Here is a 26161-nt window from a genome sequence, read left to right on the forward strand (position 1 = left end):
GTGTTTTGGCATTCTGCTGTGATTTATAAGAAAATGTAGCTCTTGCTTTTAATCCAAGAACTTCAGCTGTAGTGATAACATGAAAAATGACAAATAGCTACAGTGAATGGAAGACCAAATTATAATAAAGCACCAAAACATTTATTTTAACTGACAATGGCCAAGACTCATTTTTTAAATACATTTTTCTCATGAAAGAAAAACACTGCAGTATAAAGATAAAATTCAGTCTAAAAATGTATATCTGACAGTAACCCAAACTGTGTCTGCTCTTATCTGTTGCAATTCACTGTAGATATATCCATACTGCCAAATAAAAGAAGGCCAGTGAAGGAATTAAAGGATTGGACTCATTCATGTTTGCCTAGTTGCAAACATTCTCTGGCTCTGTGTTAGACTTGCTCTCTCCAAGACTGAGCTGCTAGAGAAGTGACAAACATTTAAGAAGCATGGCTGTGATAGTACGGATGTGTGTTGCTGTCTCTTGGCCCTGATGCCAAGGTCTGGCTTTCTTTTTCTGAGCAGCATAGATGCAGCCCTTTGAGACCATTAAGAAATGAACAGGCACATCAAAGATGAGATTTGTAAGAAAGTGCTGACAATCACGGCAGATTAAGAACAAAAAGTCATCTATCCTCACTGCATGATTTCTGCATCAGCCTGTTCACTGCCAATTGAGCTAGTTTTTATCTTAAAAATATTTATTAAAATCTGAATTTAAAGACTTCAAAAAATGAAGTCATCCCAGCCTCACCTGCATAGCTTCAGTGGTTCATTAAAATATCTATTAAAATAAACACTTCTTGCAAACCAAAAACAGGGAGGACCTCCATCAGTTTAAACAATAGCATTGTCTCATAGTCACTGTCAAAAATGGAGATAGTTGTAATTAGCAAACAAGACTGTATTAAGTGCATTTGCTCTAAATATTTACTGTTTTGAATATACTGATAATACTAGCAATGACTGGGATGTAATAGGGACTTGGGTGACCATATATAGATAGAAAAAAAACTTTGCCACGTTCAGTATTCAAGGATTTGAATGAAGATCCAATAGAAAAAACTGTACTTTCCCATTCTCATATGTATTTAGATATTTTTAATTTGGTACAATCGTTTGCATTGAAAGAAAAAGTTAATTTTTGAAAGTAGGAAAAATGTGGGTTCAAGTATATGCATTCCAGAGATAAAACTTCTCTACAGCAAGGATAGCTGATGGCAACTAAAGTGGTGGAAATGATTCCAGCATTCCTTTCATACTAATAGTTTTAGCCAAAGATGCTTTCAACTGTCTGCAATACATTTTAATCTGTGCTCTACTGTCAGCCATAACCTCCTCTGAATCTTAAGGAAAAACTCTTCAATGACACAAACATAACATAAGCATTTCTATATATTCAAGAAATACTCAGTATATATCCAACTATTAAAATTAACCTTGCATATGCAATATTGGCTTTTATCCAACAGCATTTTAGGAAAACTGTTATCACCTACCCAAAAATCACTTGGATTTCACAGAAATCATGGCTTTCTTAATTGCTTAGTGCAAAAAAAAGGTTTTGGGAAATCTTCTATAAAGGTGGTAGCCAAGGAATACATATTGTGTTTTCTTTTCAAGAAACATCACAATCAATTTGCTAATGCATGAGGCTTTGGGTTTGCTGAAGAGTACTCATTTCTGGTCTAATGAATTGTCACCCAAGTTTCAATTAAAAAATTAAATATAGATCTGATACAACAGTTCAGGTCACATGAGCATAGGCAGATGGAGCTTATCCCCTTCTTATTTTGGCAATAAAAAGTTTATGTCCTTACCACAGTAGAGCCAAGCTGCTCCCCACCATGGCTGCACCCATTTTGGTGTACTTAGGCCTGACATGTCCCACCCAAACCAGGTCCTCATGCACCTCAAAACCTTTCAGTCTTTAGAAGTATTTTGCAGGTTTGAGGGAAATGGAAAATTTCATAATGTTTTCAGTTTGCCTCTGGTCATTTCTCTGCCTAGAAAGCAAACTCCAGCCCTCCTCAGGTTTTGTCCCTCCAGAGGAACACACAATCCCATCTGACAATGACTAAATAGCTTTTCTTTCCTCTCTCCCCATTCTAATTTTCCTCAGTTTTTCCTCATTTCCGCTGAGTCAATCAAAGAGACAGTACTGTGGGCGATGGATGCCCTGTCTGCCCACTGCCTGCCCAGCCGCCATGCTCCTGTGGGCTTTCACCAGCAACCACAGGCCTCAGTGGAGGGAAGCGCCATCTTGCACCATGCTGCCTGGATCCACTGCTCCACCACACTGCACTGCCCAGCACTGTGTTTCAGCCTGAATCTCTCCCAGCAAAAGCTTACGCACAACACCGCTAGCTCTGCGGCTCAGGAGGGTCCTACTGTGAATTTAATAACCAGCCTGTCACTGCTGAAGAGTGGTGGTGTCCCCTGTGAGGGAGCTGTGTGATGGGCATGGCGATGCTTGGAAGGGAGGGAGGTCATGCCTCAACCTCTAAGTGCCCTGAGAGCAGAAAATGAAGGAGACTCAGTATTACCGCTTTGATTAGGAGACTGTTTTCGTATGCTGAAAGCTGACATTTTCTTCAGTGGGGTGTCCTTCTGTGGGAATCTAAAAGAAAACATGAAAAAAAAAAAAGGAAGAGAGAGTTGGTGGTGAGATTAGGAATCAGCCCCAAAGACAATTTTAGTTCATTTGCCACTTTGATCACCTCCTCACACAAGTTTAGTCTGACAGGCTGGAATGACTTAGCACTAGCTGCAGCCTTCTTTGAACTGAAGCACAGGCACGGTGCTTCTGTTCCCTCCCTGGTGATGACTATGTGTATTCCTGCCCCGTGTCTCTGCCTGTCACACTGCCTCTCCCTCCTTTTCCTTGTTGGGAGCTCCTTCCCTGAGAACGTGTCCGGTGGTGAGAGCCTTCGGAGGAGAAGACAGAGTAATGAAGGATGGGGTGAGGTGATTAGCTTAATGGGAAGATGATATCAGCCTGTGGCTCAGAGCAGCGCCTCGAGCCCACGTGGGCTCAGCCAGCCCCGCTGACGGGTCTCGCAGCTTCAGTGGCCTGCAGCTAACATGGGGTTGGGGAAAGAGGCGGTTCTTCTGCCCTGCAGCGGTTTTCCAGTCACTGACTTCTTCCCGTATCTCAAATCAGCTTAAAAAATGAGCCTCCAAGACTGCTGATTTAAAAAAAAAAAAATTATTTGGGAGTTAAGCCACTCAAAAGATTCCATGTTATGCTTTGAAACTGGATTTTGAATAGCAGCTTTCCTAGAGAAAGCATCAGGCGGAACATAATGACATTTTAATGACAAAAAAAATTCCCCCTTAAGTAAAAAAAAGGCAATCCTAACATTGACTTAAGACTGTGGACAAAACTGACCTTCTTAAGCAAAAGGATTCCTTTTTGAATAGCAGCATTTTCCAAGAAAACAATGTTAAGCTGGAAAGCTCCCAGCCAGCTCCACTGGTCAGGCTGCTAAAATTTACAGAAGCACCAGAAAACAATTTTTGTGACAGAAGCAGTGGATAAAAATGAGAAACATTCCCAGTTATCTGGGTGACACAGCTGTCCTGGTTTTTTTGCAGACAGTGTGTATTGCTCACTCACCTAAGACAGAGCGGATTGAGACCAGAGCCTGTGACTGTTTCTTTACTGATGGAAGGTGAAGTTGTTGAATTTTGTCAAAAGCTTAGCAAAAATACTAAAAGCAATGATGACAACAAAGCATATAAAACTAGTGGATGCCACAATGAATTGCACTTAGAGCAGATTTTTGGTTTCTATGTTCTTAGTGCCAGACAATTGCTAAAAGAGCTTATGATTACGAAGGAAAGAAAGCAGGAAACCAAAATCTGGATGTAAACAAATACAGATCTTTTTAGAAAGTAAAGATATACATAGAAAAATAATATTGGAGTCCAAAAGTCGGCATGTATCTTACCCAGGTGTGAAATTCCAGATGTTTATAAGAGTTTAAAATTCTGGTGTGTTGATTGGAAGGATCTGACCCACGCTCCTTTCTTTTAACCTTAGTTGTTGGTATCAAGCATGCATTGGCACAGTGAGTGTAGAAAACATGTGACTGCTGGTTCTGGTTCCCACCCAATAGAAAAATGCTCACGGCTATGGTGAGCCTTATTTATTTTGCAATAGGTTATAGAATATCTTTCAAAATTACTGATACAAGGTTTTAAGCAGATATGCACTGAATTTCCTAGAAACTGTTCAGGTAGGTTATCAAGAAATCAGTTTTAGAAAGTAATGACTCTTGCTGTATTTTCCTGAACTGTCACAAGATGATAGAGAGGACTCAGATTTATTTATGTTTTCAGCTTAGCAACAGCTGGACATCTGATACTGGTCTTTATTTCAGTCAGTCCCAGGATAATAGGAAGCTTGACATTTCAGTATATTTTACAAGCAATGAGTGCTGGCACTTCTTCATCTGGAGAAAAAGCAGTAGTTGTGTATAGAAGGAACTTGGATTTATTTTCTAATAAAGAATTTTAAAGCCATTTCCTAAGGGAAGTGCATCATAAAACTTTGAAAATGGAGCCTTCTTTTGTGAAAATTAAACCAAATGTGGTCATTCTAAGGCTTAGAATTGTTAAAAATACACATTTTGCAAATATTAAAATATTATTTAAATATTTCTCATTAAAAATAATAGGAAACTGCTACGTAGACTTCATGTTATACTATAGCCTTCCTTTCCATAGATTCATGATGGGAACTGAAATTTCTTACAGAACGGGCAAGAAAGTATCATACACCTTTGTTAAAAATAAACAAGAAAGTCTCAGACATTTGTTCTGAAATATAAATTATCTCCAAAGTAAAAAATCCATACATTTTGAGGCTTGTCTTTAAAATCTACAGACTAACTACAGATGCATTAATGACAGAGACCCTGAAAAGCAACTGGAAAGCAGGTTTGCAAATCCCGCTTGTATCCATGAATGATAAAAGAAATTCCAGCAAAGAACTAAAATCAGTCCAGAGCAAGCATGTTTCTTTCACCCTCCATCATTTAATTGAAACGGTGTTTTGTCTGTTGTCCTATATTCATTTTTTAATGTTTTTAGGGCAAAGCAATATTTTTGTTGCACATGTGTACAGCATCCAGAATAAACTACTACCTAGTCTCCAAGCCTGAAAGTAGTATGCATAAATGAATATAAGAAACAGGCACACTCCCTTTTACAGTCAGCACTGAAAATGTGCCAGGTATTCTGAAATTTTAAACCCAGGCATTTTAGTCTTACAGAATACCGCCATATTGTCCTCAAGGTTTACTTCTTGCTTCAGAACTTTTAAGTTGTATATCAAAGATTAATCCATTAAAATTTAAAATGCAAATTAAAAACATCCTACTTTAATCTCTAGCACAGACAATCAAGAATCATAGTAGTAAGATTTAAATTTCAAGATCTTAGAAATGAAAAGATTTTGTGTAAAGTGGCAGAATACAACTCATCAAAGCATTTTTTTCTTGGTCTTCACTATTGTGAACTAAGTGTGTGTATGTGGAAAAGGGAATGGACAGGAGACTGTGAAGATCACATTAGTTTAAAAACAGCTCATAAAGATCTGGAACCATCACATTGTTCACACAGGTCAGTGAACTGTTTATCTTCAGCCCATGGTTCAGGGGAAATAAAAACCAGTTTTTAACTTTGTAAATGAAATTGTGAAGTTATAGGCTTCTATAGTATAGTAGTAAATTATGTTCAGGCATTCTTAATAAGATCTCAACCACTGAAGCAAAACAACTCAGCTGGAATGCAAAACAAAAACAAACAGGAATGCAGCTCCAGTGTAATTTGAATTTAAAAACAGCGTCAGGAAACTTTAAAAGAAAATTAAAACTGCCCCAGCCAGTCCAATGAGCAGTTCCCAAAAAGATTTCAGACATGCCAATCCTGGATTCAGACCCTCCTCCATTTTTTGGGAAATTCAAATACAGTCCTAAAGAAATCCAGAAAAAACTTCAGACATGACTTCAGGGAAAGTCAAATGCCCCTCCAAGCTGGAAGCAAGTTATTCAGAAAGCAGCACAGGTCTCCAATTCTGTTTTTATCACACATAGCCATATTCACACTTCTACATCTCCTTTCCACATCCTACAGTGACTGATCAGCAGAAGACCTCAGGCCTGCCTTAAGTTCTCAAGGTAGACCTTCTAGTTTTCACCTGTTCTGAACACACCCATTCTTCCAACACAGAGTCCTCCTGCTTCTTCTGTTCTTGGCTGTAGCTTTCTACATAATTAGGTTTCACATATATGTATTGCCATATTAAAAAAAATATGTAAGAATAACACAAACATTTCCTGTAAGAATCATGTTTTCCACATCAGATTGAACTAGTTACAACCAAAAAAAGTCTTTGTTCTTTAGCTTCTAGCTATGACAGTGATTAAGACCTTATTTATATATATTCAGATTATATGTATTTTGCTTTTAATAAACAATATTTCTTTCTGCAGCTTAGAGGTACTGCATATCATCACACTGTATAAGAAGTAATTCAACACAGTAGATGTTGAGGGAGTGTTGAGGGAGGTACACCTTCTTCTCTTAAAAGTCAAAATATTTGTTTTCATACTGAAGTTTTTCACATAAAACATTGCCAAATGTCAATTCCTAAAACATCAAACTTCCTACTATTATTAATGAACTGGGTGATGCAAAAAGCTGTAGATGAACAACTAGTTTAAAACGAAAAAGTTTCAGAATTTTCCTGCCTTCCAGCTTCTTGTGCTGCATTGCTAAAGCAGCCTGGATTGTAGAGAAGCCACTGAGTTTGGCATGGCCACATAAAATGTCATCTGGAACAAACAGGTTTCTTATACATGGCTTTACACAGCCACAGCTTGCTGACTACTGTTTGCTAAGCGTCCTTAAAGTTCCAACTTTTCAAAAACGTCTAGTATCTGCCATTTGAAAAAGAAAATAAACAGACACTTTGTTCTTTCCTTATTCCAAATATGAAACTTTCCACCAAAATTTCATCTTCTTGAAAGACTATTTGCTGTGAAGGAAGCTGAACATTCAGTGTCCTGTGAGTAATCAGAGCTCAAAATTTTGGAATTATTCCAACAGAAATCTAATAAAAGGTTAGGAAATTAATTTTCCACATCCTTTGTGTTTTAACCCATTTGCTTGCTTTCAATGCAGTCCAGGAGAAATTCTGGATAGAATAACTATTGGTGAGTGAATAAAATGAAGGGTTACTTCAGCTTTACTTTTGTTTCTTTTTTTTTTTTCCATTGCAACTGTTAATGTTAATTCCGTACTACATGGCTTATCTTTCATTTATATGAGATGAATGTGGAGAATATGACATTTTAAACAAAAGCACATTTGATCCTACTTAATTACAGTTTCAAAGCACACTACAGTATTTCCTTGCCTTCAGTTAACAACTTTCATGTCAGGTCAGCAAACTGTTATTTTCTCCATCATTTCTCTTGAATATAGTAGGACCTAGATGTGTGAGCAAGCAACTAATTAAAGTAATTCTGACTTGACACAGGATAAAGATCTCCAAGCCTTAGAAATAAGGCACTGGAGAGACACATCATTACAGTTGTTCTTCTAGATAGACATCCATAAGTGTGTGAGGTGAAATCTTGCTGGTTTGGAAGTCAACATCAATTTTGCTGTTCTCTACATATGTAATTTTTCCCCTCAAATATCAGAAGCGCTGTGACCGTGCTGTCAGACCTGGCTACCTATACTTCAACTCAAATAAGAATTTGTATTTCTAAACATGACTTCACTTCTTGATCACAGATAAAGGCTGTTTTTTAAATCACCATCACAGCTAGAGCCACCCAAAGCTGTACCATCCTTCACATTTCCAAACGTATGATCTCCTAAATAGCCTTAAAGGCCCACTCTGTCAGGTGCAGATCTGTATGTATAACTGGTGCTGCACTTTCTTCCCTACAAAATTGTCACCAGTATCCACTGCCGTAGCTCAAGATTGTAGGTCAGGACATGAAATAGAAAGAATAATGGTGTTGTTAACTCTGCACTGTACCAAGTGAGTACATGTATCATTTATATTCTTCAGAATTATAAGTAACATGATTCTCTTTATTTGGCAATTAGTTAGTCTTTTTGTCCTTTTGCTGAAAACTACATGTAAAAATAACTACATTTATTTTACAGTTATTAAAGAACAACAAAAGCATGTTCCTAGAATGAATTTTTTTTCAAGAGTCACATATCAGAGCAATAGCCATATAATACATTTGTAAACTTCTGGAAATAATACCTTGTGCTTAAATGAGTATTTTACTGTACAGTTTAGGCCACAGAATTGATAACAACCCTCACAGAGAATAAGAATAATATGTATGTGCATAAAAGAGAAAACAGGCAAGGTTAGAACAGGCAAGGTACAACTAGAGAACATGTGAATGTACAACAGAAATAATTCGTCTATTTGTAGCAGAAGGAGGTCTCAGAACTGGTTTTTCAGGACGTGGGCGGAGGAGATTCTGTTTTGAAATAAATTAAGCTTTGGAACTGTCACTAATGTAAAATCAGCTGCTAAGTCAAAACCCAAATTTGTATGTGTTTCCAAATGAGAAATACATGACCAGTTTTAAATGGCTTTTGTTTTAATAGAGTGTAGAAGAGGGGTGATAATTTTAATTTTTTATTCAATTCTTTCCTTTCACTTTGCTAGATTTTTAATGAAGAACCCTTCCTGCTTATACATGGGTTCAGTTCATGGTACAGATAAGGCATTGTATCGAAGTAGAAGGGGTATTTTTGCTATACCTTTTGCAAAGGTGGAAATGAAAGCAAACTGTTGCTATTTTTTTTTTCCAAAAACATATACATGAAGCAAATTCAAGTAAGTGAGATTTTAATACTCTTTAATTTTCGATAAAAATTCCAAAGAAAGAATAAAGAAACAATAAAATGAACCAAAGAGCAAAAATGACATAAAACACTCATTCATGAAAAGTGGTCTGAACAGTGAGTTTGTCATCAGAGAAATAGCACTAGAATAAAATACAACTAGCAATATAATGTAAACAATGACGTAATTAAGATAGTATGGCCAAGAGGAGAATTCAGGGAGGTCCAGGGGATCTGAACACCTAAACTGAGACACTTTAAGAGCTGGGTTTTCATAGTCAAGTTCTCCACACTTCTTGAAAATTAGATCCTTTGAAGTGGGATCCTTAGTTGGACACTAAGAAATCACAGAACATTTGAAAACATAGGACTTTCGATACCTGGTATATAAAAACAGAAAAGTAAACACCCTTACCTAGATATGGTAGAAGTTAGTGTCCTAGCGTGGCTCAGTGTGGTAAGTCAACCTGGAGATACCTGGAAGTGAGGTACAATCAAAGCAGACAGAGCGCTGAACTGTCGTTCCCCATCCAGCTGTCTGAAAAGTCAAGAGATTTCTCCTTCAGAGGCTGAGTCACTTAAGGAGGAGGTAGGAGGTGTGGAAAAGGGTGGCACCTTGTAGAAATACCAGATCAATTAAAAGTACCGGTGAGTTGTTATACTTCTGTGCTTGCTGTACTTTTCAAGTGCAGGATGGCTGGGTTTCACCAAATGAAATGCTTTCACAGACCTTGAAACAGAAAACCAAGCAATTACTATTTGGAAAAATATACTATACTCATTTGGATTTTCCACAGAAATACACATTGCAGAGTTATAGTGCTGCCTCTCACTTAGAGGGTTTTGGGTATTTACACAGGTGAACATGAAGAAACACCGTCTTTCATCAAAGGAAAATTCTGCTGAAGTGTTATGTGGGGAACACACACTGGAATCTGATATGCATTATTTGTGCTGTTTGAGTATGTGGGCAGAGGCAAAAGATCTGTGGGGTAAACCCTCCCACATGAGATCTTGTTGCAAGTCCCTCTTATCTGTGCACATTTGCATTCTCCTTCAGTACAGCCAGTAACAAACAGAAAGGAGAGAAGAGAATGCCTTCACTTTTTTTTTTCCCCTCTTTACAATGGCTGCAATACCTTTCTCTGTAGACTAAGAACTGCCTTGCTATTAATAAATACAGCAGCAAAGAACATAAACTTCCTTATAGGAATGCTGTATACACCCCTGTGTTCTGTTTAAGATACAGAGTCTGTTTTTAAAGTATCTCGTACAAGCCCTTTTATATTTGGGGAGATTTTGTAATTAAATATATAAGATGCGGTTATACAAGATTCTGAGTAACCTTTAGTCCTGTTGTCTTTTGTGAAAATTAAGAATTTCTTTCAACACAAAAAAAGCAAACTCTGACACAAATTAACTTAGTAAATGCCTCCTTAGCCATATTTCTAGTCCTTATTTTTGCTGATGGTTACCTCTTCATAGGCTTGGTACTTAGTATCATGAAGTTATTGTCTAAACATTGGTTATATCTGATGAAATACAGCTGATGAAGCAGAGCAGCAGGCAAGAAAATACCAAGTATAAACTACTAACTACCACAAGTTTCAGAATTAATGAATACAAACAAGCAAACCATTCTGAAATTTGTACATCTCATCTTCCAGGTTTCTGAAAGTGAAAAATACTTATAGCAGTCCTGCCATGTTCAGGTACACCGTACTATATGTTTATCTTTTTATGATCAAGAAGAAAATTTTGCAAATGTATCTCTTTACAGAAATATTACGGTTTTACAATTTTTACACACATGCCTCCCAAATGAAACAGATTTATTTCCTCATAAGCAATGCGCAATGGGAGTTAGCTTAAAAAAATCTACATATGCTTTGAGTTGAAATGGACATATAGTTTGATTTATAATAACAACACCTGAGACTAGGAATATCTTTTTGTTTTGAAGCATTTTTCTTTCACAATCTAGGTGCTAGATGATATTAATTTGTTACCATTTTGCATTCAAACAGAAGAGTTCTGCTTGTAAATCAGAGAGAAGCTTAACCTGTCCCACAGCGCTGCCTTCTTTAGCCCAAATGTTTGAGAAACACAAATAGAGATGCAACCAATAAAGTCTGGAGAAATTAAATTGATATTTTCCTGTATTTATAACCTTTGGACACAGAGAAGAAACTATGGGGCACAGCACGCCAGTTCTGCTACCCAAAATAAGCCAGAGGCTTATTCTAAGACAGACCTTGCTAAGTCTTTAGTGGCTGACACAGCAGAATAGACCCTCTACAGGAAAATGCATAAATATAAGAAATTCCAACAATGGTACTGACCTCAGCTTAAGAACAAAGCAGGCCAGCTATCTTTTATTGACTGATATGCAACAACCAGTAGATTCAATGGATGGTGAATTTTTGATGTTAGCTATGCTGATTACTTAATATTTCAAAGCTGGCAAAAATAAAAAAATAAAACTTTTTTTTCAGATTGAAGCAACTCCGACTTGCTGCTAATCGTTCTGTCTGATTTTCTCTGTGGTAATCACATACAAGTATTGTATCTGGTGAATAAAGAATTTATGATGCAGTGCCACATATCAGGAATTGAACATTTTCAGCATAAGCATACAGTGAAAGTGAACCATAACTATTTTCCATGAACAAACTTCCCATACTCTGAAGAAATTCAGCTTTCTGAAATTCAGAGGAACTCAAACTTTGCCTCTGGATCTCAGTATAACAAATAAGATGTATCACAAATCCAGCCATCCCCAGACTGTGTGAACTGTTCTGCAATCAGGTTTAGAGAACAGTTTTGTTTTCATTCCCTAGTTTAAGGTCCTTATTTAATTGAAAGAGGGACAGAAATATAGATACAGTGAAATTTAATTGCTCAGACTATATCAGAATTTGAATTATGTCTCCCTTATTCCCTTTCTTGCTCGCGAGAAAATTCTGCAGTTGTAGCACAAACAGATAGGATTTTGGACACAGATTTTTCAGCAGTGTCAAAAAAGAGCAATGCAAAAATTACAAGCGTGTAAATGTCTCTGTATTGTCCACCAATGACTTTCAATCAAAGAATGCAATTTGCCTAATCTACTAGTTCACTGCATTGGGCCATGCTTTACTGTTGATTTATCAGAGTTGAAGGAAGTTTTTTAGTTCAAAAACTAAAGTGCTTTGGTGAAATCAGTAACTAATTTCATATCTACCTATCACTATAATGTCTATGTAATCTGCTTGTTAGGACTTAGGTACATACTCTGCTTTTGCGCACCATTTTTGCAAGAAAAAAAATGAACTTCTCTGAAAAATAGTTACAAACATAAATGGCCACATCTTCAGCTGATATAACAGGATATAAATCCACCAAAATCATTCTGATAGCTTGGTTTACAGTAGCAGAGTGACATGATTTATGAGAGAAAACAAGAAATGTCTTAGAATTCCTCCCTACATTAACTCCTTTTTTTAATTTATTAATAACAAGCAATAGGGACATATTGCTGATTAGTAATCAGAGGTCACTATCTCTTGCTGCTTAGACTGCTAGCATATTTTGGAGGCCATTTCTAGCAAGCTCATTTTAAATACCTGATCAACGATGAAGGCTTAGGCTTATTTGTCATCCAAAGAATTCTTAAAATACCCCCTCAGAAACTGCCAGTAGGGGATGTTGACTTTTAAAAGAGAGTAGCACTGGCAGAAAAGTGCGCATAAGTAGTTCCGAAATGCCATAATTTAGATTTGAATGGCTTATTCAGTGTTATTAAAGTCAAATGCGTGTCACACCCTACAGTGGCAATACATTATTGTACTTCCCAATTCCCGCCTTTCTCTGAACAAGACGGTTGTGTTCTGTGTACTTAGCTTTAGTTTATACTTTTCTACAAAGGCTATGTCCCTTGATTGCTAGTAAGATACATTTTCTCTACATGATTTTCTTGTCAATTTTTGTTGAGTTTCCATTTTTAAGTACAAAACATACTGCAAAATATTGTTCTACCTCCACATCCTTATTAAGGTTTATAGGATGGCCATCATGTGAAAATAACATAATGTAGGCTAGCCCTATTGAGCTTTTATGTAGATTCACAAGAGAGAGATGGGCATGAGCAATGACTCAGCAGGCAACTTTTTGGACAAATACCATTCTGTGACTCCTCCCAAAAAGGGAGGAATACATTACTGAATACATTTTTTTCATACATGCAGTCCTCCAAAACAAAAGTCCTTTAATACTTCAGACTTTCTAAGTAGGATTGGTAAACTATTGTGTTCTGGGTTATAAGATGCTATTATTATAACTGGTGTGTCTAAAAGATTTAAAGACATTCTAGCAAGTGCTGTTCAAATTTTTTAGTTTCAAGATACAGATAAAACAGCTACATTTATCCTATTAGTTAAACATACCAAAGCCCAGTCTCTGGCTTGAGGACAAGTGGCACAGCATGGTTTGTATCATCTATATCGCTAAACTTGCTTTCCAAAAAGTACTGTGTAGCCTCATCCACACTCCTATTGGAAACAGGCAGGGGCTTGTACTAGAGAGATCTGTGCCCAAGGTTTTTTTCTGAGATAACTAATTGGCAGGAACAAAACTGTGTCAAGGAGTGTGCACGATAATGGTATGGACAAACAGAGGATATTGCTCAAGCCCATGTCCTACCCTGACTTAGTTAACTCGTACGGTCCTATTCATTGGACCTGATTTTTCCAAAGTGAATTGTATTTGACATAACTCGTGTCAAAAGATGACTAAAACTAAACACTCTAAAACATGCAGAGAGGTGTTGCAGTGGATGATTGCCAACTGCCAGGCAGCATTTAGCAGGCAGATACAGCTAGTTAATGTAACCTTCATCTGAGAGGTGGGTTGCACATCTGTGCCACCCGCACATTTTTCTTGCTTAAGCTTGGTCTAAGATCACCTGTATATGTAGCAGCAGTTCTAACAGGTTAAGTCAAAAGGGGAAAGGTCATTTATGGAAAAAAGAACCCAGTGCAGCAAATATAATGCTACTTAACACAGAAAAGGAAGTGCTGCTCATGCATAGGGTGACACCTTCCTCTCGAAGGTGACTAACACAAGAACTGCTCCTCCCTTAATTCCCAGTCCAGCCCTACATAAAATAAGGGGATGCTTGGGACTTGTGTACCTCTATGTACAGAGGTACTTTTCACCTCTGGTCAAAATAATTAACCAAGGGAACATATTGCCTATGGGTAAACCCTTACCAAGAGGTATGTATGACTCAGAACCAGACTCTAAACGGTTGTGTGAATCCCAGTAGCGTTCATGACTGCAACAGAGAGGAGAGGGAGAAATAAGAAGTATGATTTTTTTCCACGGGCAGGTTATTCTATCATTAGACTCCCATGGGATTTCTGTAACTTTCCCCTGAAGATTCTGGTCCTCCTGCTCCTAGACAGACATCTCAAAATAAAATAAACTACTGATCTGATGTGAGATGGAAATCCCCGTTCTCCATGGACATCCTAGCTCATACTAAGATGTGAGTTTTAAAGGTAGATAAGCAATGTCCTGGGCAGCCTTGCAAAGGGCAGCTACTGGAAGTGCAAAGTGCCTGGGGTCCTTTTTAACAACTTTGCTCCTCCCTTGGTACTCAGAAAGTCAGAATTCCTCTGCCTAGTCCACGTGCAAGGCTAATCTCCAAGCATGCCTAACCCTTTCAAAGGATAGGACAAGAAAACAACAGCCTACCAGTTGGAAAAGTCACTTAGCCTATGGCTAAACCCACGTTCAAAACATTCCTCCTTTTGACAGCAGCCCATTTTTACCAGCAGACTACCTTAATCACTGAGTTATAAGATATTTTTCACGGGAGGGAACACAGTTACCACAGTTTTTCTGCCTCCCTAAAGTTCACATATTTACTGGAGAGAGCATAACGCTATACCCTTTTTACTATGACATACAGATATTGGTCCCACCACTGTCTAAATGAATATTTAGATTTTATATATGGAATTCTCCTTTTTCTTTTTATATTGTACTTTTCAGAATTTTATCACTTGGGTGATTAGTATAGGTAGAGAGAAGAGTAATTTTGTAATATCATGTAGCAACAGCTGTTGAGCAGAGGCAGAACAACTTAAAGCCACTTTCACTAGATTATGTTACCGTTAAAGTGAGTACAACATTTCAGTAAGCCTGATATGAAACACCAGAATGCACCAGGGATAACGTTGTGTTTTATGGATTAACCTTTGGCAGCCCAGCTTACGTTTCCTACTGCTATTACAGGTTGCAGTTCCTGGGGAAGACTTTCAGATGGTTAGCGTAAGGTATGCAGCCTGGTTGTTTAACCACACCTTCCTGAGTACAGGAAGGAGCACTGTCAGAGGTTTTTCATATGCGTTTTTTAAATGCTAAGAAAACTTTAGTGGCAATGCAGATGTATTTGGCAGCCTATTGTTCTCCTAAAAGGTGTGGCAAAGTTCATAAACTACAGAAGGAAGAAAAAATTGCTATAAATAGTATGCAAAATGTCTAAACCTTTTCACTGCTTCTAGTTGCCACAGGAAATGGCTGAGTGGTGTCTTCTGTTTTCCTTTCTAAAACTGCTTGGCAGAGAAAAATGCTAATCATAGCAGTTGCCAGCACATTTCATGGAGATACAGTCTTCAGTGTTCGTGGGCCTGATTTTCCACAATTTGAATACGTCTCTACTCTGTAAATGAGTGAAATATCTTCCAGAAGTCCCTACAAGTCTGGTCCATAGTATGCTAAACTTGTGTATCTATCTTGATCTTGCACCACTACCTTAGCTAAAGAACACAAAGAGTTACTGATGAAATCAGTTATCTAAGGAAAATTGTGCTGAAAATCTGGCTAAGTCAAATGACATCTGTGTGGTACCAGATGAATGGCTGTAACCAGTTTTGTAGCTTATGTTATTGATAAATAGCTTATTTGTTAATGTGTTACCGTCATCTGAATTAACAAAGAACAGATTCATAAGGGTGCCTAAAGAAATGAAAATCAGACTCTGACCAATAGTAGTGGGAGTGTGAGAATTATGATTAGATGTACTTTTTTCATTGAACAATAAGAAAGACTAGAATATCTCCATCACCTAAAAATCCCCACTGAGAGAGCTCTGGGAAAGAACCAACAGTGCTGATCTCAGGGAAAGCCATCTTGTTAAAAGATGTTAGAGGAAGAGAAGTTAAGGAGAGGAAAGTTTCTTCCTGCTCCCTATCTGAAATTTTCTTATAGCAATTAATTTGTCATGGGCATTGTAAATACATAGGAGACAATCCCCCCAGGGTGTTCTTTTTATGGTGCAGATAAGGAGACGTATCTGCCCCATAAAATGATACCCATGTGGGGAACTTCAAATTACACTTATCTGATAGACTGGGTTTCTCTCCTTGTCCTGGTATTGTGCTGGGATTATCTGCTAGGGCTAAGCAGCCTTTTCTCTTGTAATGATGATTCTTTCTTTTACTATTTGGATCAAATTAGTTGATTGAGAACTTGATTGTCATTTGAAAACCTATATGGAAATTTTATACCAATCAAAAAAAACCAGTGAACCAATATCCCACCTATTTAATGAAATCTTCATTTGACAGGTGGGTTCCACACTGGTGTTATCGGCACACGTAACTGTTATGCGTGCCAGCCAAATGTAACAGATTGTGATCCTATTCTCTATCCATGTCAAAGCTGAATATGAGCATGGAGGAAAGGTAGGTTTTTCCCCATTCCTGGAAGATGCTGGCGGTGGTACAGTTAGCACAGAATGGCTTCCTGTAGAAGAGTTGTTAGAAAATGCGTTCCAAAATCAATAACTGCAGAAATAAGACAAAGGCCAAAAATGGGAATCAGAAAGGATGGAGCTGAACTTAACAAGATTCAGAGGACAAAAAAGATGATCAAAGATACAAAATTATTTCTCCACACAAGGAACAAATGCATCAGCTTACAGCGTTTTAGTGTGGTGAAAGGATATCTGAAAGGAGGTATAAGCGACCTAAAAAATCACAAACAGTATGAGAAGGGTGTATTTCAATTCTCCCCCAGTACAAGAGCTTTATGGCATCAAAATTAAGCTAGTAGGAAGGAAAAAAAAAAAGAAAGAAAGAAAGAAAAAGAAGTGTTTCTTCCTACAATATGTATGTAAGCTCTCCTTGCTGCAGGAAGCTCTGTTTCCAATAGTTTATGAAATGCAACAGTTTATTTATATACATGTATATCTGTACTTGTGTGTGTGTGTATGTGTGTATGTGCATAAATATTTATATATGCATGTGTGTGTACCCATACGTAAAACAGTTCAATGAGAAACAAGACAAGCTTGTGGAAGACAAATCCATTGATGGTTACTAAGTAAACAGAAACTACATGTGGCTAAGAAAGACCCTAACATACAAATTGATAGAGATTCTAAGGGCACTTAGGGAAAGCAACTTATATGCTTTCTCTGTTCTTCCACTCTTCCCTGAGCAACTGCTTTTGGCCGCTGTTGGAGACAGAATATTGGACTAAATAGACCTTTGAGCTGACCAAGGACTGCCACTCCTGTGTTATGCCCCTATGGTCAAAATTTGAGTTAGTTATGAGGCACATAACTAAAATTGCATTAAAATTGTTTCCTAATTCTTTGACATTGATGGTAACAATTAGCAATACAATCAAGGTGATTATACCAAATTTTTGTAGAATGTTGATGCTTTAGGTATGAAAATAAGCCAGTCTCCTTAACGAAGGGGCTGTCATTCAGCCCCTCAGCTGAGAGTCATTCAGCATTGTCATTTTACATTTCTTCAGACTGAATTTCTTCTCTAGTTAGATGACAAATGTGGACAATATGTATGTATGTAAATATGGAGAGCACTGTATTTTGTTAGCACATGTTTAAGACCCTTTCCTTACTCATAAATACCTTTGCAGTCAAATAAAATTGGTCATCTGTTCAAATAACAGATAAAATAGCAAGGCAGATTTATGATATGTGTTGAAATGTAGGTCATCTGCAGGAGCAGATGTGATACCATAGAAAATGGTATCACAGAAGCGGCATCTTCCCTGAACGTTCCCCTCCCAGCTTATCTGGAGAAGAATTCAGCTGTCTCATTGTCCTCCCTTGTCCACAGAAGCAGAAGGGTTAATAGCATTTCCAAGCATATTCCAAGAAATAAATTTCAGGTGCAGTTTTCAATCACAAACAGAACTAGGTGAAAGAAAAGAGAATACATTTCCTAAATTAACACATCTGCAAGTAGGGCTTCATGAACTGAGAAGCTGAAGAAACAACTGAGTTCTCTTCTTGCCTTTACAAAGTACTTGTCCTTTGATATAAACTGGCCAATAAGACTGTTACAATGGTGAGGAAGCTAGTACATTTTAAATATCAGCTTCTCCTTCCCTTTTATTCTAAGTAAATTATATTCTTCTGAATAATTGTTTCCAAAACTGTGAGTAGTTTGGAAAGAATGTTGGCAGAAATAATCTTTTACATGAGTTTTAATGTTCAGTACACAAGAACTGAGCTGAAGGTTTTTTAATTTGTTTTTGTTGCTGTTGTTAAGTGCAATGAAAACAAGGCCGGGCCTTAAAGCAGGAAGATTTTGAAATAGTTTGGGTGATATTACAAGGGAAAGAGTCAGAACAGAATTATTATAATTATCTGGATGTAATGATGGAGTCCCAGATCAGTTCCTGAAGTTCCAGATCCTGCCACGGTGCTATAGGAGCATACCATGAAGAACCCAGTTCTTCATTTCAAGTGTGGGCTGCTCTGGATCCTCGTGCAGGCTATTAGCCTGAGAAAACTAAATGACAATTAATGTCTAAGTAAATAATTGGAATTCTGCTCAATGAAAGGAGAAGCCAAACTGGTGACAGCTATTTTCAAACACTTGTTTCCTCAGAGCTGGGCGAGACTTTCCATCACAGGCCCTATTTAACAAAAAAGCTAGGCTACATCAAAAGCTAGGCTCCTACCTCTACGTTTGTCACTCAAGGCACCCCTAATGTAATTCATCTCGCTCTAATGTAGATGACTAAAGCAGGTCAGAGCATTGGGCTCTAGAAGTTACTATTTCTCTCCACTGTCTTGAAAGGGAGCCTAAGATGACAAGTCAGATGTAGACATCTACACTGTAAACACCTAGACATGTCAGATGAATCCCATGTAATGGCAGTATTTCAAATAAAATTTTTGCTCTTGCAGAAAGCAATGACTTCTTGCCAAATTAAAAAGAAAAGGAAACAAGCACGCAGATTTGTTTTTCTCTGTGTCTGGCCAAAATTCAAGTTGCAAAGCTCATGCTGCAGCCTCAGCAGTACTGCATCTCTACTACATCAAAATTTGACTCATTCTCAAGCAAACTATGTGTCCGGTGATGCATTGTAGAAAACAGCTTGCCTACTGCACTGTAGCCGTTTAAACAAAAAGTGTGACAAGGAAACTGTAAGCTGGCCATGTGGGAGTCTGACCGACAGAGAACTTGCAAGACGAGAGGAGAGAGAGAAACCAAAAAATCATTGTGCTTTCCTGGCAGTTCCGTCCCTTTCATTCACAGGTACAAAGGAAATATGCCTTCTATTTTTAGAAGGAATATGTGAGATCTTTCTGGATTTGAACCCTCTAGCTATAGCAACAGTAAGACTTGTATTTTTCGGTTTAGCTGCTTTACTTGTAGGTAACTGTATTCACTCTGTTCAGATCCCTGAGCTGCAGACAAACCGGTATAAATGAAGTTTGGCATCTTCTGTGAACCTGTGAGCAGAACCTCCATAGTATTGTGCCTAAATCACAATCTTTGACTTCTTTATCTTTTCTTAATTTTCATTTTGAAATATGCAATTCTGCTCCAGAATATTTGAAACTTTTAAACTCATAGTGCTAAACTCATTTTAGGTTGAAGCAGAAAGCTCCAAGTCAGCGAGCTATGTTGTAGCTTAATTATACAGCCAGGTTGGGTGTGTGAAAATAGCCACCGCACACTGGAGAATAAATTGCTGGGTTTGGTTTTTCTTGATTTACAAGTTGCTATAAGAGGTGCATGTTCCCAGGGAGTGGTGAAAAGTAGGGGTGTGTTAAACAGGTTTAAGAACATTTTAAAGAGACACTGTCAGGTTTGAGACATAGTAGATTTGGTGTACTTCTTCCTTCCTTCCAAATAACATTTTCTGTTTCTGTGGTTACAAACAGCTGACTTGCACCCTGCCTCTCTATTTAAGTGATACCACAAAATCCAGTGTAGCAGTTCTGTGTCACACCAGTTGCTCTCTCTGTCTTTTTTTCTTCTTTTTGCCATCAGTTAGGAAATGAAACTGCCAGAACTGCTGTTCTTCACACTCCTTGGAGAACAGAATTCACATGCCATCTTGTCCAGCCAGTAAAATCTTGTGGTTTTCTGTAAAAATAGCTGTGGTGAGGACAAGCAACACTTGAATCAAACTACTCCTCCACTCAGAGCTGTACAGAAGTTATTTGCTGGTGTTGCTGGGGCCACCAGTTTAAGGTCCGAAATACTCCAGTCCAAAGTCTGGGCTGCAAGTTCCCAGGAACCTTGGCAAAAGTCACATGATTTTGAACCTGAATTTTCTTGTTTCTCAGAAGTTTTGCATGGAGAATGGACATAATTTTAAATCTTTTCTACACATAGCATTGGCTTTGAGCCTTGGAGAACTACTGGGTATTTTCTCCTTCTGGGTATCCTACTGGAACTAAGGATAATTCCAGCTGAAAATGAGAGCAATCTTTCTTAAATGGATTTCACAAGACATGACTGGAATATCCATTTCAATCCCTTGCTTAGTATAGGAGAATTAAATTAGCAGAGCACAATGTATATACAAACTTCAGCCTGCCATTATTGCAAATAACGCTGAAGTCTTTGTTTGGAAGGATTCAACCTCACTCTCCAGGGAACATTTTTAAATCACTTTTTTCCCCCCAGATGGTAAATATGTTAGATTTTGGATCTCTTCCGTGGCATTATACTGTAGCATTTACAGTGCTATATGACATTCTGTATAATAGAAACATTCAGCACCAAAAGGTCTAGTATTTAATTATTTGAGAAAATACATCGTTTAAATTCCCGCTTCCAGAGGTAATAAGAGAGCACCATGACACACACAAAAATCATTCTTAGCCAGACCAAAACTTAGTTCACGAAAAGAGCAGAGTGGGGACGTGACTTGCAAGTGCCACTTTTTGGAAGAAGCAAAACAGATGGAGACTGAAATTTGGAAGTAGGTAGCAAAGTAACTGAAAAGGAGCTGAAATAAAAATGAAGGACGAAGATGTCAAAGAGAAAATGGAAGCAAGCAGGAAAGGCTCTAGAAGGTCAAAGATCAGTCTGATCTCATATACTGACAATGCAAATCCTACAGAGCTGTGCTCATGAAGGGTCTCAAGAACTGTATCCTTGTATATGAAGATTAATGTTTCCTACTGTTTTTTAAGCAATGATAGAAGTGTTTATATAAAAAATAGAGCAACTCTTTCCCCAGAAATCTTAGATTTTAGAAAAACTACAATCAAATGAAGAGAGACAGGATGAGCAGAGATGTTGCATGAGAACTATGTCATGAACAATGTGTGGCATGTCAACTATTCCTTCCACGTGGCTTGTGACTGGGACAGATTAACATCTGAATTATGCTGCAGAAGCAGCAAATAAAGGCAAACGCACCGGATGAGGAAGGATGGTTGCTCAGCTGCGAACAACGTCGCCGAGGGATTTGAAGTACACAATGCCACAAACAAGCAGCCCTCAGAGGTTCATGCAGAAGGGCAAGTTCAGTTATAGGCTCTTAATACTATTTTTCTCAGGGTTTTGTAAGGTCAGCCTCCTAAACAGTCAAAGGTGTAACTGCAGAGACTACCCGTTCAGGAAACACTACAGAGATTGTCATGAATCAGTATCTCTGCCACTTATCTAACTATACAGTGCGGTGATCCAGTAAACCGGTGTTGACAATAGGTTTTGCAGTGAACAGCAAGGGTGCGGTTTCATTATCAGTTTAAACTGATCTATTACTACATTCTCACCAAAAGGAACAGTTCTGCTTTCCCTGTCCTGTGTTCTTCTACTAGTCCCTTAGATTGCCTCGGTCAGCTCAGTAAACTGATCCTTTCACCCCAATTCTCACAATCAAAAGAACTGAAGCAAAGCATACAGCAAAAAAAGAAAGATACAGGGTAGGGCAAGACCACTCTGTGTGTGCTGTTAGGCGGTTTACAGCAGTCAGGAAACCAGCTCTTAAAGCTAGCCAGTTAATTTAGCAACTACTAAAACAAAAGGACAGTTCACACCTCAAAATCAATATTTTAACTTCTCTGTAAATTCAGTCTTATTGTTACTATTGATATCCCTTCCCTAGAGTATTTTCCCTGCCGTAACGGCTACAGATTTTTTAATACAAGAGAAGTGTCCCCAGGATTTCAGTTGAAAGGACTTTCCAACACTTAGAAGGAACCATCTATGGCCTTTCAGAGTATGTCCTAAGTTTCTTGAAGTACTGCATTAGCTTTCCTCTCATCTACAAATCACACTTTGCTCAAATCTCTACACATACATATATGGGAAAAGCTATTAAAAACATAATTGAGTAATATGGGTAATTTGCCAACTATTACCTTTACCTCTTCTTTTCTGTATGGAAGAACTTTTTCTGATCTCAACATTTGTTTTCATATTAGTGGTCTTTGATATCTTTCAGGCACTACTGGGAAGGGCAAAACTTGAGGATGGGATTTGAGTGGCAGGAATCATTATCACTTTAGATATTAAGGAATTCATCTGATCTCCAAAGTAGTCAGCAACTCAAAAGATAAAAAGAGATACTTTTTTATGTTTTTCCACCACTACCCCTGAAGACAGATTGTATTGGTTTTGGCTGGGAGAGAGTTAATTTTATTCATAGAAGCTAGTATGGGGCTATGCTTTAGATTTGTGACCAAAACAGGGTTGGTAACACAGGGACGTTTTCATTACTGCTGAGCAGTGCTTATGCAGCATTAAGACCTTTTCTGCTTCTCACCCCACCCCACCAGCGAGTAGGCTGGGGATGCACAAGAAGTTGGGAGGGGACACGGCTGGGACAGCTGATCCCAACTGAGCAAAGGGATATCCCATACCATATGACGTCATGCTCAGCAGTAAAAGCTGAGAGAAAGGAAGAAGGGGAGACATTAGGAGTGATGGCATTTGTCTTCCCAAGTAACCGTTACGCATGATGGAGCCCTGCTTTCCTGGAGATGGATGAACACCTGCCTGCCGATGGGAAGCAGTAAATGAATTCCTTGTTTTGCTTTGCTTGTGCATGCAGCTTTTTCTTACCTATTAAGCTGTATTTATCTCAACCCATGAGTTTTCTCACTTTTACCCTTCAGATTCTTTCGCCCATTCCACCATGGGGGGAGTTAGCAAGTGGCTGTGTGGTGTTTAGCTGCATACTGGGGTTAACCCACAACACAGACTTTAATCAAACACTAGGATCACAGAATCATCACAGAATTGATGAGGTTGGAAGGGACCTCTTAAGATCATGTAGTCCAATGCCCCTGCTCAAGCACAATCAGCTAGAGTATGTTGCCTAGGATGGTGTCCAGTTGGGCTTTGAATATCTGCAAGGATGGAGACTCCACAACCTGTCTAGAAAATCTGTTCCAGTGCTTGACCACCCCCACAGTAAAGAAGCGTTTTCTTGTGTTCAGATGGAATTTCGTGATTTTTAATTAAAGTCCATTGCCTCTTTTCCTGTCAGTGGGCACTACTGAGAAGCGTCTGGCTGCCTCTTCTTCATTCTCTCCCTTGATGAGATCACCTGAGCCTTCTTTTCTCCAGGGTGAACAGTCCCAGCTCTCTCAGTGTCTCCTCATATGAAACATGCTCCAGTCCCTTAATCATCTTTGTGGCCCTGCACTGGACTTGCTCCAGTAAGTCCATATCTTTCTTGTACTGGGTAGTCCAGAACTGGACACAGTACTCCAGATGCGGCCTCACCAATGCTGAAGAGATGAAGGACCACCTCCCTTGACCTGCTGGCAATGCTCTTACGAATATAGCCCAGGAGGCTACTGGCCTTTTTTGCCATGAAGGTGCATTGCTGGCTCATGGGTATCTTGTTGTCCACCTCCTGGATAACTTCAATTCCAATGACCTTCTCAGCAAAGCCACTTTCCAGCCAGCGGGCGCACAGCATATACTGGTGCCTGGCGTTATTCCTCCCCAGATGTAAGACTTTGCCTTTACCCTTACTGAAGTTGATGAGATTACTCTCTGCCCTCCTCCAGCTTGCCAAGGTCCCTCTGAATGGTGGCACAACCACCTGGCACATCAACCAGTCCGCCCAGTTTTGTATCATCTATGAACCTGCTGAAAGTGCACTCTGCTCCTTCGTCCAGGTCATTAATGAAGATGGTGAACAGTACTGGCCCCAGTATTAAGCCCTAGAATACATCACTAGTGACTTCAACCATCTAAAGCACAGACCTTCTTTCTTATGATGAGTGGCAATTTCTCTCTCTCTAAGCAGTATGTACACTATATAAATTGCTACTTCCCCAAAGGGAAGACCAAGCCAGAATTAATAACTTTGAAAAGCAGTCCACACTCACTCTGTAATTATGTGTATGTATCTTCTCTTCATGGGACAGTGATAACCTGTTTCCTTCCTCTTTTTCTCCCATCCTTGCCACATCCCGTTCTGACAGCCATGGTAGGTAGAAAAGATTAAGGGCTTCCTTGAACTCTTCATTTAATAACGAACAAGAAGGAAGGAGGTAATCTCCCATACATTGGCAACTCTGTAATTATAAAGTCAATGAAATGTAAACTATCTCCACTTCTGCCTTCTAATTAATTATTGTAATTACTAAAATGTACTGATTTATTTTCATTCTTCTGTTGCAACAGAGATGACTATTAAAAAGTTTGTGAAAAGAAAGAATAGTACAAGCCCAAAAACTGAAATTCATATACAGGAGGCTTTTTAAATGTAAATATAAATTTGTATTAGAAGCAAAGGAGATGAACTGCATAAATAGGCATGTTATATTGCAATGTTCCCACTGAGTCAAACAGTATTTAATCACTTGCAGTTTTGTGTAAGTACTAAAGGTGTTGCTCTGTGATGAACATCCAAGCTAATCTGAATACACAGGCACAGTATCTTATAAGCAGTAGTACTACTCAAGGTAAAATATATAACAGCTTTGATTTATTCAACAAGGTACAGAATATGCATTCAGGCAAATATATGACCACACAGTAGAAGCAGACATCATAGATAGCGTACAGATAAGGGAAACTTTAACCACTACTTTATATATTTTAATTCCACAGTAAATTTCATGTTTGTAAAAAATAAATATAAGTTTACTGAGCTTAAATATGGTCATGTACAAAATTAATATTCCAGATTACAAGCTTTCTCTATAATTGTCATTAGCAGTGTGCCATACAAACAGGAGGAGTCCCATCTCTGGCCCCTGGGCTGCTCATGCGGAGTCTCTGAACACAAGGTGGCCATATGTCCCTTGTATTACTTTCTCCTCAATTAGTGTTTAATGGAGTGGACCTTAGTCAGTACTTTGAAGTAACGATGGTGGACACCCATCTGTTTCTGGTTCCAGATGGATAGAACTTAGAATAAAGCACCTGCAAGCCAGATGTAAGACATCCCCTCCCTTCAGTATTTTTGTATTGGCCACTCCTAGGCGACTGCACAAAGGGAAAGGGAATTTCAGGTGGCTCCATATTCAGGGGCCTCTGACTCCATGTATCATTTAAGGCAGGCAGAGATGGTCTGACTCAAGAGCTTTGCACGCCAGTGTAAGTGGCAGACATGTCACTGCATCCTCTGGCTATGTCTGACCTTCCCTGAACTGCTCTAATGTTCTTGTTAAGACCTCTATAAGTTCTCCCCATAAATCCAGGGAGAAACTCAGGACTACGACTAAGGACAGATGCAAGTTCTGAAATCCTCACAAAACAGCACCAAATGCAAGGGGTTAGATTACTCCCTTGTAATAGACACAAGGAAATATCTGCTTACCTCTATCAATAGATAGGGATTTTCGGTACATGTGCTTAGGCACGTCGAGGTGCGAATTGTTATGGGTCTTGGGCTGGGATCTGCCCTAGCTATTGCTGCCTCTGCTTCCCAGCCCCATGCAGTGCCTCCAAGTCACAGCAGCTATTACATTTTATTACACCGAAGCTTCAAGGAAGGCTCAGATGTGAGAGCTTCTGCTATATTTCAG

The 26161-nt window shown here is 38.6% G+C and overlaps 1 protein-coding gene across 8 annotated transcripts in view; it reads right to left on the bottom strand.

Annotated features, from left to right (window-relative positions):
* The window catches only part of SCEL (sciellin), a 73878-nt gene that overhangs the window by 42003 nt on the left and 5714 nt on the right, over nt 1-26161 (bottom strand). For 2 of the 8 annotated variants that reach the window (XR_012040401.1, XM_072850011.1), the window contains exons 1-2: nt 2721-3005; nt 2547-2620 (exon numbers count right to left, since the gene is read on the bottom strand). Coding sequence is in view for 7 of the 8 variants with exons in the window: in XM_072850011.1 (XP_072706112.1) it covers nt 2547-2589 (43 nt within the window). In the remaining variant the exon portion in view is untranslated. Of the gene's footprint in view, nt 1-2546; nt 2621-2720; nt 3012-3953; nt 4013-9307; nt 9623-26161 lie in introns of those variants that run through there. The other 6 variants (XM_072850010.1, XM_072850012.1, XM_072850007.1 and 3 more) reach the window with 5 other exon arrangements.

The sequence above is a fragment of the Ciconia boyciana genome, chromosome 1 (genome assembly GCF_034638445.1).
Source record: "Ciconia boyciana chromosome 1, ASM3463844v1, whole genome shotgun sequence".
Lineage (NCBI taxonomy): Eukaryota > Metazoa > Chordata > Aves > Ciconiiformes > Ciconiidae > Ciconia > Ciconia boyciana.